The sequence below is a fragment of the Oncorhynchus keta genome, chromosome 8, assembly GCF_023373465.1.
Source record: "Oncorhynchus keta strain PuntledgeMale-10-30-2019 chromosome 8, Oket_V2, whole genome shotgun sequence".
NCBI classification, from domain to species: domain Eukaryota; kingdom Metazoa; phylum Chordata; class Actinopteri; order Salmoniformes; family Salmonidae; genus Oncorhynchus; species Oncorhynchus keta.
Window position 1 is genome coordinate 17056147 of NC_068428.1, and position 13507 is coordinate 17069653.

General features: G+C 44.4%; 1 protein-coding gene across 22 annotated transcripts in view; it reads right to left on the bottom strand.

Annotated features, from left to right (window-relative positions):
• The window catches only part of LOC118386898 (exostosin-1-like), a 243167-nt gene that overhangs the window by 23481 nt on the left and 206179 nt on the right, over positions 1–13507 (bottom strand). For all 22 annotated transcript variants that reach the window (XM_035774872.2, XM_052523583.1, XM_052523571.1 and 19 more), the window contains exons 7-9: positions 13341–13459; positions 12889–12984; positions 1517–1606 (exon numbers count right to left, since the gene is read on the bottom strand). In XM_035774872.2, coding sequence (XP_035630765.1) covers positions 1517–1606; positions 12889–12984; positions 13341–13459 — 305 coding nt within the window. The remainder of the gene's footprint in view (positions 1–1516; positions 1607–12888; positions 12985–13340; positions 13460–13507) is intronic.

A 13507-nucleotide genomic window follows, 5' to 3' on the forward strand; every position in this document is an offset into this window, starting at 1 on the left:
TTTCACAGCATGGGAAGATCCTTTAGCTAACTACATCCGGAGAATGAAATCATCAGGAGAAGAAGACCCTCGTTCAAGATGTTGCCAGTCAGTGACTCAATAACAGGAGTCTTAAATACAGCAAACTTCCTTTAGAGGGGCAATAAATCCGTCCCGACCAGGAGAGTTGAAAGTGTTATTACGCTATGCTTGAGAAATGAACTCCATTTACAGGGATTTCTCTCATGGACAAGGTGTGTTGAAATGACCTCCTCAATATTAACATGCAATGTAAAAAAACAATAGGGTGAGAGACACTCGGAGACAAGATGCCAGACCATTTTACTGATACTATTCCACGGAGAAACACAAGGGTGGAATTTATCAGATGAGGCAAGACAGGTTGTTGGCACCTTAATTGGGGAGGACGGGCTGGAACGGCATCACATACATCAAACACATGTGTTTGAAACCATTCCATTTGCTCAGTTCCAGCCATTATTATGAGCCGTCCTCCCCTCAGCAGCCTCCTGTGAGGCCAGACATCCCCGTGGCTCAAAAAGGCTGAGATGTCTTAGTTAGAGAGGATGAATTACACTTTACCGTGAATGGTTAGTGTGAAGGGTGGGTATCCACCCTGGACCACAGACTTGATCTACTAATATAACCTGTCACCATGTTTCACCTTCCTCTGTCTTGTTTCCTCTACAGTAGATCTCATGGTACTAGCGTGGACTTTCTCTGTAGAGTGCAGCCCAGGCCCCGGTGCCAGTTTGAACATCAGGCCAGAGCAGTTACCCCGAAAGAGCCAACTTTGAGTCGGAGATACTCCATTAGGCCATGCTCTAACGGAGTAATATTCATTCCTGATCAAATTATATGGGAACAAGCAATTAAAAAGAGATTTAGCGCTTTGCTGATTCTGCAATGTGCAAATATTATACAGGGACTAATTGAATAGCAGAAATGAGAATTAACAGGAACATAATGCAGGCACAGAGACGGAGCACAGCGTAGCAACAAGCAGAGCGACACGGCGCTCTGCATAACAACAGACTACAAACAAAACAAGGAGTTCCTTTGAAGATGAAGGAAGTCGGTTGGTGTTCATCTCCACACCCCTGGGAGAGGGACTACTTCCAAGAAACTGTCTGGAAGTTCTGTTACTTCTTCAAATGCTGCTCAATCTCACCAGTTGGTGTTGTTGTGCTGTTGTTGTGGGTGTCAATGTCAGATAAGAGACAGTGTTAATTGTTGGCTAATTTTCACACACAGGTTGGGACTCGATCCCGCCTAGCTTTCTTTTCTCCCCATTATCAAATGAAATCAGAGAATGTTTTTGGGTACTATAAAATTCTACTTGTACTACCAGGTAGACTCCCCTCACAGTTACCTTCCAGTTCTCACAATAAGAAGAGTGCATGGGTAAGATACTGAATAACATTGCTAGATGAGGATTGACTGAATCTGGTCTTTGAACGTTAAAGCCCCAGGTAGAATAAGGAGACAGAGGGGGAATAATAAGCCATCCTCCTACCTCATTGGTCGACAAGACGGAGTCCTCGTCCAGACTGAGGACAGCATCTGTGAGGATGACGTCATGGGGGGAAAAGCGACTGCTCATTGTCTGGGGGAGAGGGGGAAAGAGGGAGAGATATGGTCAATTGCTGCAGTCCCAAACTCCAACAATCCATCCACTGGCTCGGATGTCAACACCTCTGACTGTGTGGAGACCTATTCAATCACAAGCTGAAGTATTTCAGGTGCAGTATGTTTGAATGGGTTTGGCTAGAAATTGTTGGAGTGGAGTCCCTTTTTCATGCTGGGTGAAAAGAAGAGCAAACCATTTAATCAATTCATCCTGACGCACCCAGAGAGTAACCTTAACCTTCTTCTCTGCTTGAAACATAATTGCATTTCTTTAGCTCTCCGTAACAACTCATCCATAGAAGGCCAATCTTTGCTATTTCGGGCCTCACATTCCACTCCTCTGTAGGCTACTTCAAGAAAGACTCTATTATTGAAGGACTATTAATTTTAAGGAGGAAATATTGCTCTGATTATTGGATGAAAAACCTTGTTCTGTCGAGTTTGTGGGCGAAGGCCAATGAGACATTAAAAACACCACAATTGCCTGGCAGTATCTTCTGCCCAAAGAACCACTTCACATTGACATTTGTCCTACTAATAATTACAGTGTAGGTACACAATGGAGAAATGTATTTTGCAATAATATGACATCTTATGAATAAAATGCCTCCACTATATCTCGGGTTATTGACGGTGTTTCTATTTGAAACGACTGATGGCTGTTTCTCTCTCTCTGCGGCCAGCGTTATTGGTAGATTGCCTGCTGCAAAGTATGTCCTATTATATTAGGGAACACACACATTGCAGAAGTGAACTGTCAGCAGTGGCGTCCTGAAAGGGATCTCAGGGTAATCCTCTTCACTGTCTCTCTCTCTGGGAGGCTGCCAGCCAGAGTGTGTGGTGTGATGCATCTTCACTAAAACTCCCCCTGCCTGCCTGCATGCCTGCAATGCTCTTGACACCAAGCTTAAGGGGTTAATACCGCCCTCTCTCTCCCTCCTGAAATTCACTGGCTGCTGCCTCATTCATCAAATCAGAAAGTTATTGATAGGAACCTGTTGACTTGGAGATTAGCCTCGCCTCGGGTTGGCTGCTCAAGAGCAAGTGGGCCTGGCCGCGCGTTCGACAGGGCCCCTTGTCATTATTTTGCAGCGGCAGCGGATGACTCGAGGTGCTGTGGACTCACATCACCGCGGCTTAATGGGCCCTTTTCAATGCAACATTATTTCCTATTCGCTGTAACCATCCCTGCCTGGTGTGTCATAGCAGGATAATAGTGACAGCGTATCGCTGGCAGGGCCGCACGGCACGGAGCCGAGCCTCCTGGCTCAGGAGAGCCCTTCATGGGGCCTTTTGAAAAATCATTTAGCAGCCGAGGGCTTGATTAAACGAGGAGCATTTGGTTACCTTAAGAGTCGTTTAGGAGTCGTGTGGTAAAAAGCTCTCGTAGGAACATATTGAGAGAGAGAGTGGCAAAGTACAGGCTTTCAGTATAACTATTATACACTCAGTAATCAGCCATGTATCAGCTGTGGAGGGCCCTTGGGATGAATGACAGCAATCAGACCTGACTCTCAAAGACAACGATACACAATCACGTAACAAGACAACGTTCCCGAGAAAGAAGGGTGTGTGTGTGTGTGTGTGTGTGGGGTTGCTTCTTCTGATAGGTAGCTACACTATATAGGTTAGCTCACAAAAGGCTACATCTGTGCATAGAATCGGTTTGGTATTCATAAGAGTGCCCAGATGAATCGCGAGTGAGGCTAGTTTTCTCTGAAGAGGTAGAGGAAGCCGTTGATCTTGTTCTCCGGGATTTGCCAACTTTATCTTATGTTTTCAGACTGTCATGTTAAATATGAATGATGTATATTTATCCCATCTGTCTTCTGTGCTTGGGGGCTTGATTGAATAAAACCCGTTTAATAAAATACTTGGGCTGCAGCGTTAACCCTCATGGGACTTGCAAATCCATTTTAAACGAGGAATGCATATTTCTATGCTAATTCCTCCAACCACAGTTTTACGGGATCACCGTATTCTGTAGGAACTATCGATCTGCAGGCCGGGCTAATACGATGTGGATGCCCTAATCCATTACACTAAACACAGGCTTCACAGAGATCGCCGTAATACTGCTATTAACTCATAATTCGAGGATGTTTATTATTTAAGTGTATTTCTATAAACAAGGAATACGGGGGACTACAGCTTTAATAGCTCCATGTTCAGAGACTCAAAAATCTTCCCGAGAAATCCTAACGAATCCATCGCTATTACGCGCCAATTCGATTCCCTCTGTGGAAACAGGAACTCGGATATCCAAGGGCAAATATATTTGGTCAAAATTAGAAATGAATAGCAAATATCACAATGTGAAACGAGTATGCCTCTTTAGTTGAGGATCACTTCATCAATTGAAACGATTCTACATGACATGGATTCCTTTAATGTCAATATGTTTACAGTTTGTCTATCAGCATGCCAGTAATACTGTACGGAATTCACAGCGTTTTTCAGAGTAAAGTCTGGAGAACACTCACTGAGGCACTCTCAAACAAAACTCCCTCAGTAATTAGAGGTAAAAATGATCAACACACTATTCACAACAGTGGTATTCATTTAGTTCTGCATTGACAATTACCATACTCAGTATAATGTACTTATTGCTCTAATTTCCCCATCCCCATGTTGTGATGGTTACACACTGCTCTGGATGTCAGGCCAGCTGTTGTTGTTGTTGTAGTAATATCGCTCACCCCTCTGTTTCACCCACAGCTCTGCCTTCAGATCTGCCTTCAGATCTCTATATACTCTGGAGCTCCGATTCCAATACACATCTTCAGGGACTGTTTGTCCTCCACTCTGCCCATCTCTCTCTCAACCTCTCATCCCCCGTGTCTGTCCCTCTCCGCCTCATCTGTCCCAGGGCCCACCGTCCTTCGTCCTTGCCCCAGGGCTGCTTTAACTGGTCCCACTGAGACAGAGGCACAGGGTTCTGAGCTCGCTCTCTCTCCTCTCCTCTCCTCCTCTCTCTCCTTTCCTCTCCCCTTTCCTTTCTCTCTTTTCCTTTCTCTCTTTTCCTCTCCCCGTTCCTTTCCTCTCTCTCCTCTCCTTTCCTTTCCTTTCCTCTCCCCTTCCCTTTCCTTTCCTCTCCTCTCCTCTCCTCTCCTCTCCTCTCCTCTCCTCTCCTCTCCTCTCCTCTCCTCTCCTCTCCTCTCCTCTCCTCTCCTCTCCCCTCCCCTCCCCTCTCCTCTCCTCTCTCCTTTCCTTTCCTCGCTCTCTTTTCCTCTCCCCTTTCCTTTCCTCTTCCCTTCCCTTTCCTCTCTCTGCTCTCCCCTTTCCTCTCTCTGCTCTCCTCTCCTCTCCTTTACTTTCCTCTCCCCTTTCCACTCTCATTTCCTCTCCTCTCTCCCCTTTCCTTTCCTCTCTCTCCTCTTTCCTTTCCTTTCTCCTCTCCTTTCCCCTCTCCTCTCCTTTCCCCTCTCCTCTCCTTTCCCCTCTCCTCTCCTTTCCCCTCTCCTCTCCTTTCCCCTCTCCTCTCCTTTCCCCTCTCCTCTCCTTTCCCCTCTCCTCTCCTTTCCCCTCTCCTCTCCTTTCCCCTCTCCTCTCCTTTCCCCTCTCCTCTCCTTTCCCCTCTACTCTCCTTTCCCCTCTACTCTCCTTTCCCCTCTACTCTCCTTTCCCCTCTACTCTCCTTTCCCCTCTACTCTCCTTTCCCCTCTACTCTCCTTTCCCCTCTACTCTCCTTTCCCCTCTACTCTCCTTTCCCCTCTACTCTCCTTTCCCCTCTACTCTCCTTTCCCCTCTACTCTCCTTTCCCCTCTACTCTCCTTTCCCCTCTACTCTCCTTTCCCCACTACTCTCCTTTCCCCACTACTCTCCTTTCCCCACTCCTCTCCCCACTCCTCTCCTCTCCTCTAATTACCTCTCTCTCCTCTCTCTCTCCATCTCATCTCTCTCTCCATCTCCTCTCTCTCTCCATCTTCTCTCTATCTCTCTCTGTCTCCATCTCCTCTCTCGCTCTCTCTCTCCATCTCCTCTCTCTCTCTCCATCTCCTCTCTCTCCCTCTCTCCATCTCCTCTCTCTCTCTCTCCATCTCCTCTCTCTCTCTCTCTCTCTCTCCATCTCCTCTCTCTCTCTCTCTCTCCATCTCCTCTCTCTCTCTCTCTCTCTCCCCCCCCCATCTCCTCTCTCTCTCTCTCCATCTCCTCTCTCTCTCTCTCCTTCTCCTCTCTCTCCTTCTCCTCTCTCTCCTTCTCCTCTCTCCTTCTCCTCTCTCTCTGGTGTCAATGGATTTCCCCCCTAGGCAGATATAAATTGATGTATCTCTGAGTCACCTGGTGAAGATGTGGCATCATTCTCATCTCCATTGACTCCTGCTACTTCAAGGCCAATCTTTAGAGGCTTTTCAATTATTTTCTTTATGGGTTAATCCGATTTCATGCCTGGCACACTCATAGTCAAAGTTCGAAGCTCAGCAGAGAAAAGTATTTCAATGGCTCAAGCATCATTTCTGAGATTCATTTTTGTCATAGCCCATCTCTTTATAAAATGTACTTCAAGTGCTGTCATAGTGGGGTAAAGATACATAAAAAATAAATAATAATCTGAGATTAAATATGCATCGCATTATTGTAAACTAAAATTGCATTATGTTTGATGAAATCCCAAATAAACAATTTTGAAGTTATGGCTAAATATAAAGCCACAAATCAAGTGTCTTTGTCATCTGTTTGCTAGTGGCCCTTAGTCTGACCAGTCTCTCCCTCTCACCCTGTGTCTAGCCTGCCTGGGAGACTGTGTGTTCTGGCCTCCTCTGACCTCAATGCATTATGGATCATTAGACACCCACCTCAGGGGCCCAGGGAGCCAGAGACACCACCATAGAGTACAGACCAGGGATAACCTCAACCTGACCCATGACCCAGAAACCCTAACAGGCCCACAGAAACCCATCTCCTTCACCACTGCTGTTTACACAGACTCTGATTGGAGTTTAAAGGGAAGTGTAGTGAGATAGTTTTGCTTATTTGTACCATGTATGCATGCTTTTCTGCAATATAAATAGATTTCCTCCACTTTCAGGATACTTAAAAAACAAACAAATTTGCATTCAAAGTGCAATCTAGCGTCATTATTCCTCAAACGTAACCTACAGCTTGATTGGATTGCATGGTTAGGTGATAAGGATATTGTGAATTTATAAAAGGTGAACAATATAAGAAATGTAGATGAGTAATGAGAAGCCTGATGACGCAATTCAGTAAATTCGGAACTCTGCCCTCCGACATTTAATGCAAATATAAATGAATGGACTGAATTGATTCTGAGGATCAAGTTTAAGTTGAAGAGAAACTGGCAGTGTTCAATAGCATTGGACTCCAACGCAACGATTCAACGCTTTGCAGTTGATCTAACACTTGGAAGTTTCACCTAATTTCTTTATCTGTTCTTATTAGCCATGTTCCCTTCTGATGAGACATCGTGTGATCCAGGCTGTATTTGAATTTAGCAGGTGATGAAAATAGCTATCTGACGAGGATGGGGAGATGGAGAGGTGCTAATGAGACAGTGAGCCCTTCTTGAGGCGTCGCATCGCAGGAGAGGAGCACACTCAGCCAGCCACCCACACACAGCTGTGGAGATGCTACTGTGGAGATCTCACGCACACACAGAATCAGACACGTCAGTGAAGGGCTTAACTCCAAGCCGTCAGGCCCTGGGAGTGAGTGGCAGGTCTACCGAGAGTAAGGATTGTGATTTAATGTCAGCTGGGTATAATGTGATCCATGGCACGGATGCGGGTCAACTTAATTAGCCTTCAAATTGAAACCCACTTGAAGGAAACAGATGAGGGGACCTATTGTTAGATGTGTTACTTTCCTGAGGATAGAAACACAGAGGAAAAAAATCGATAATATAATAGGTTGGATTTGAATTGAATGGTGCCGGTGACCTCTACTCAGAGCTGATTAGCGTGTACTATGGAGCCGCAGACTCTCCATTGAAATAAAAGAATGATGGAGGGGAGGAGAAGAAAAAAAAAGATAAAAGAGAATGATAGATTACGACGGAGAGGAGAGGGCCTGTGGTTCATCAAGGCCCTTTCACAGCAGCCAGTGGTTTCCCTTGTCTAACACACATTGCATTCATGCAGCAGCATGAACATTATGCCCCTGCTTTTCACACGACAGATGTAGGATCTTAATTTGAGCCACTTTGCTACACAGCAAAAGGATAATCCTGAATTACAGGAAATGTGAATTATTATGTGGATTATAATTAATGGACATTTTTCGTAAGGGAAAAATCAAGCCTCACATTTCTAAGTGGAAATGCGAAACTTCAGAAGCCTTTGTAAACCTCAAATCCACGACACGTTTATTGCAGGAAAGCTCTCTTGCAACATTGATCAAATTAAGATCCTACACCTGTAGCTTGCTAAATATGAAAACAGTGCAAACACAATGGCGAGTATAGGACCGAAAACACAATAAATGGGGTCTAGGTTACTGCGTAATAACTCATGAGCCTGGAGTCCTCATGCTAGATCAATAGGTGACATGTATTTAGGAAAAAACAGCCATAACTGTTTAAAGAGTATGCCGGCCTTGATGAGATGTAAACCATTAAGGACACACCATTCATATATCCTTATGTACATATTCTTTATCCCCTTACACTGTGTATAAGACAGTAGTTTTGGAATTGTTAGTTAGATTACTTGTTGGTTATCACTGCATTGTCGGAACTAGAAGCACAAGCATTTCGCTACACTCGCATTAACATCTGCTAACCATGTGTATGTGACAAATAAAATTGGATTTGATTTGATTTGAGATAATAAAAGCCTCGAGACACACAGCCGCCCTGACTAACATACAATTACTTTGTTCCATTGAACACGCCACACAAAGGCATTTGAATTAAACTTTTGATACAATTACTTTCCTTTATTTGGCGGATTTACACGAGGGGACGAGAAAAGATGCACAACAGCAGTACATGGAGCACATCTGCCGTTAGCCATTACTCCGCCCCCAGGCCGCACTCTGATTCAGTGTGATGTGAACGTTTCAACACAGCAAAGCTTTGATTGTTTGGGGAGAGAGCTGCAGAGAATGACTACTCTGGAGCAGCTGCCTTGTTAGGCTAGAATACTCAGAGTGAGTAATTAGGGGCCCATAGATGCCTTTTAGAAAAAGCTGTTTATTGTTATAGTGGAAACACATTTTTCTCCATTGCTGTGTTTACTACATGGGAATAAACGGACTCGATTAAAGGGAGCTGCCATCGGGTTTTAGGGTCCTGCTCCTGCCTCTATGGGGCAGACTGGAGAGGGCTGCAGTCAGCACTACTCTCGTGTTATGGACAAGAGCTGAGCTGCTGCTTGGGTATGAAACAACAGAGGAGGATGTGCGTGTGTGTATTTGTGTGTGACACGGAGACACACACAGAGAGAGAGAGAGAGATTCCATCTAGACACTGTTGCCCTAGAGCACACAAAAAACTATACATACCTTGGCCTAAACATCAGCGCCACAGGTAACTTCCACAAAGCTGTGAACGATCTGAGAGACAAGGCAAGAAGGGCATTCTATGCCATCAAAAGAAACATAAATTTCAACATACCAATTAGGATTTGGCTAAAAATACTTGAATCAGTCATAGAGCCCATTGCCCTTTATGGTTGTGAGGTCTGGGGTCCGCTCACCAACCAAGACTTCACAAAATGGGACAAACACCAAATTGAGACTCTGCACGCAGAATTCTGCAAAAATATCCTCCGTGTACAACGTAAAACACCAAATAATGCATGCAGAGCAGAATTAGGCCGATACCCACTAATTATCAAAATCCAGAAAAGAGCCGTTAAATTCTACAACCACCTAAAAGGAAGCGATTCCCAAACCTTCCATGACAAAGCCATCACCTACAGAGAGATGAACCTAGAGAAGAGTACCCCTAAGCAAGCTGGTCCTGGGGCTCTGTTCACAAACACACCCCACAGAGCCCCAGGACAGCAACACAATTAGACCCGACCAAATCATGAGAAAACAAAAAGATATTTACTTAACACATTGGAAAGAATTGACAAAAAACAGAGCAAACTAGAATGCTATTTGGCCCTACACAGAGAGTACACAGCGGCAGAATACCTGACCACTGTGACTGACCCAAAATTAAGGAAAGCTTTGACTATGTACAGACTCAGTGAGCATAGCCTTGCTATTGAGAAAGGCCGCCGTAGGCAGACATGGCTCTCAAGAGAAGACAGGCTATGTGTTCACTGCCCACAAAATGAGGTGGAAACTGAGCTGCACTTCCTAACCTCCTGCCCAATGTATGACCATATTAGAGATACATATTTCCCCCAGATCACACAGATCCACAAAGAATTCCAAAACAAATCCAATTTTGAAAAACTCCCATATCTACTGGGTGAAATTCCACAGTGTGCCATCACAGCAGCAAGATTTGTGACCTGTTGCCACGAGAAAAGGGCAACCAGTGAAGAACAAACACCATTGTAAATACAACCCATATTTATGCTTATTTATTTTATCTTGTGTCCTTTAACTATTTGTACATTGTGTGTATATATATATATATGTATATATATATATATATATATATATATATATATATATATATATATATAATATGACATTTGTAATGTCTTTACTGTTTTGAAACTTCTGTATGTGTAATGTTTACTGTTCATTTTTGTTGTTTTTCACCTTATATATTCACTTTGTATGTTGTCTACCTCACTTGCTTTGGCAATGTTAACACATGTTTCCCATGCCAATAAAGCCCTTGAATCGAATTGAATTGAATTGAGAGATTTGACTGAAGAAAGAGAGAGATTTGACTGAAGAAAGAGAGATTTGACCAAAGAGAGAGATTTGACTAGAGAGAGATTTGACTAAAGAGAGATTTGACTAAAGAGAGAGATTTGACTAGAGAGAGATTTGACTAGAGAGAGATTTGACTAAAGAGAGAGATTTGACTAGAGAGATTTGACTAGAGAGAGATTTGACTAAAGAGAGAGATTTGACTAGAGAGAGATATTTGACTAAAGAGAGATTTGACTAAAGAGAGATTTGACTAAAGAGAGAGATTTGACCAAAGAGAGATTTGACTAGAGAGAGATTTGACTAAAGAGAGAGATTTGACTAAAGAGAGAGATTTGACTAAAGAGAGATTTGACTAGAGAGAGATTTGACCAAAGAGAGAGATTTGACCAAAGAGAGAGAGATTTGACTAGAGAGAGATTTGACTAAAGAGAGAGATTTGACCAAAGAGAGAGAGATTTTACTAGAGAGAGAGATTTGACCAAAGAGAGAGAGATTTTACTAGAGAGAGAGATTTGACTAAGGAGAGAGATTTGACTAAGGAGAGAGAGAGCGCGAGAGAGAGAGAAAAAGAGAGACAGGTAGAGAAAGAGAGAGAGCAAGCAAATGCGAGAGAGCGAGCGAGCGAGAGATTTTGTGGAATTTTGTGGTACGCAGCAAGCATGACACTGCTGATTGGAATTCCACTTTGCCTTCGAGTTATATTTATTTTGTAAATGGAATGCTCCAAATAACACAATCTGAGTGATTATTTGGACTCAATGAACGGTTGGAAGAATCGTACTGTATTAAATTTGAATGAAAATTGTTAGATTGAAACCAAATCAAATCAAACAGTATTTGTCCCATGCACCAAATACAATAAGCTCTTAACCAACAGTGCAGTTTAAGAAAGAGTTAAGAAATTGTTTACCAAATAAACTAAAAGTAAATAATAATTAAAAAGTAACAAGAAAATAACGAGGGGGGTACGGGTCTGAGTCAATGTGTGGGGATACAGGTTAGTTAAGGTCATGTGTACATGTAGGTAGGGGTGAAGTGACTATGCACAGCTAATAAACAGTGAGTAGCAGCAGTGTACAAAACAAATGGTGGGGGAGGTCAATGTAAATAGTCCGGTGGCCATTTGCTTAATTGTTCAGCAGTCTTGTGGCTTGGGGGTAGAAGCTGTTAAGGAGCCTTTTGGTCCTAGACTTGGCGCTCCGGTACCGCTTGCCGTGCGGTAGCAGAGAAAACAGTTTATGACTTGGGTGACTGGAGTCTGACAATTTTTGGAGCTTTCCTCCGACACCGGCTATTATATAGGTCCAGGGTGGCTGGGAGCTTGGCCCCAGTGATGTACTGGGCTGTACGCACTACCCTATGTAGCGCCTTATGGTCAGATGCCGAGCAGTTGCCATATCAGGCGGTGATGCAACCGGTCAGGATGCTCTAGATGGTGCAGCTGTAGAACTTTGAGAGGATCTGGGGACCCATGCCAAATATTTTCAGTTTCCTGAGGGGGAAAAGGTTTTGTCGTGCCCTCTTCACAACTGTCTTGGTATGTTTGGACCATGACCGTGATATGGACACCAAAGAACTTGAAACTCTCAACACGCTCCACTACAGCCCCGTCGATGTTAATGGGGGCCTGTTTGGCCTGTAGTCCACGATCAGGGGACACATTGAGGGACAGGTTGTTGTCCTGGCACCACACTGCCAGGTCTCTGACCTCCTCCCTATAGGCTGTCTTTTTGTTATCGGTGATCATGCCTATCACTGTTGTGTCGAAGCAAATTTAATGATGGTGTTGGAGTCATGTATGGCCACGCAGTCGTAGATGAACAGGGAGTACAGGAGGGGACTAAGTACACACCCCGGAGGGGCCCCAGTGTTGAGGAACAGTGTGGCAGACGTGTTGTTGCCTACACTTACCACCCGGGGGCGGCCTGTCAAGAAGTCCAGGATCCAGTTGCAGAGGGAGGTGTTTAGTCCCAGGGTCCTTCAGTGTGTTATAAGATGTTTGCATTCAGTAAACGCATTTGTGCTCGTTGGAAGTATGATGTCTGGTGTACTTACTCCCATTGTTTTCAAAGCTCATAAGAACACTGCAAAGGTGTACCTTACTATAGCATTACTAAAACGATTCAGCTGAGGCTTGGCACAGTAACGGCCCTTTGTGTGTTTCAACTAGAGACCTCCTGGAAGCAGCCTCATGCTGTGTCATGGCTCAACAGTCAGGGTAAGCTGAGCTCAGATCCCAGGAGGCAGCCACACTCAGTCATGGCCAATTCCAAAAAGTAGAAAATGAACGAAAAGCTTGAATGGATTTTAGGAGGCATTTACGACTGCATTTCATCTCCCCTGACTTTAACGGCCACACTCATTCCCGCTGAATGATCAAGACTCAATAAAACACATTAGAATCCATAGCGAAACATGTCGCCTCAACGCCGGCATAACTCGGAGAACTCGTACCTTTCTCTCTCCCTCAATGACAGTGACAGGCACGGTGGTGGAGGGCCACTTGCTCTTCGGAGGTAAAGGCTTGTCACAATTCCACAGCACAATGATCTGCGAATAAGACAAGACAGTGGAATCTCAATTAAAAGTGCATTGACCTCACTGTACATGTAGCAGGTTTGTAGCAGAGGATACACAGCCGAGTTGAGTCGGTCTTTCCTCGCAAACTTTGATCATATCTAGTTCATTATAACACGCGGCGGCATGCCATGACTACAGTATAGTTGTAAAGCTTCACCCTACATCACAACAGAATTCTGTCCTTTCATACATTAATTAGAGTATAAAAAGCAATGGTCTCCATCCCTGCCGTTTCGCCTCAGCTCACAGGTCATGGGTCTGCGCTCCATAGAATCAGCAATTAGATACTCATTTCATTTAATAGGATCTCTATGCTGAGCTCTCACCTGTGCACAGAACTTGGATTTGGCAACAGCGATGATGAGCTTGACTACGGGCTGCAGCTGAGACTGGAGAGGAGTCACGGCCTGGATAACAGCAGTGAACTCCTGGGACGGGCTCTTCCCTGCAACCACACAGAGAGACACACACCTTAACACAAACCTTCAGACAC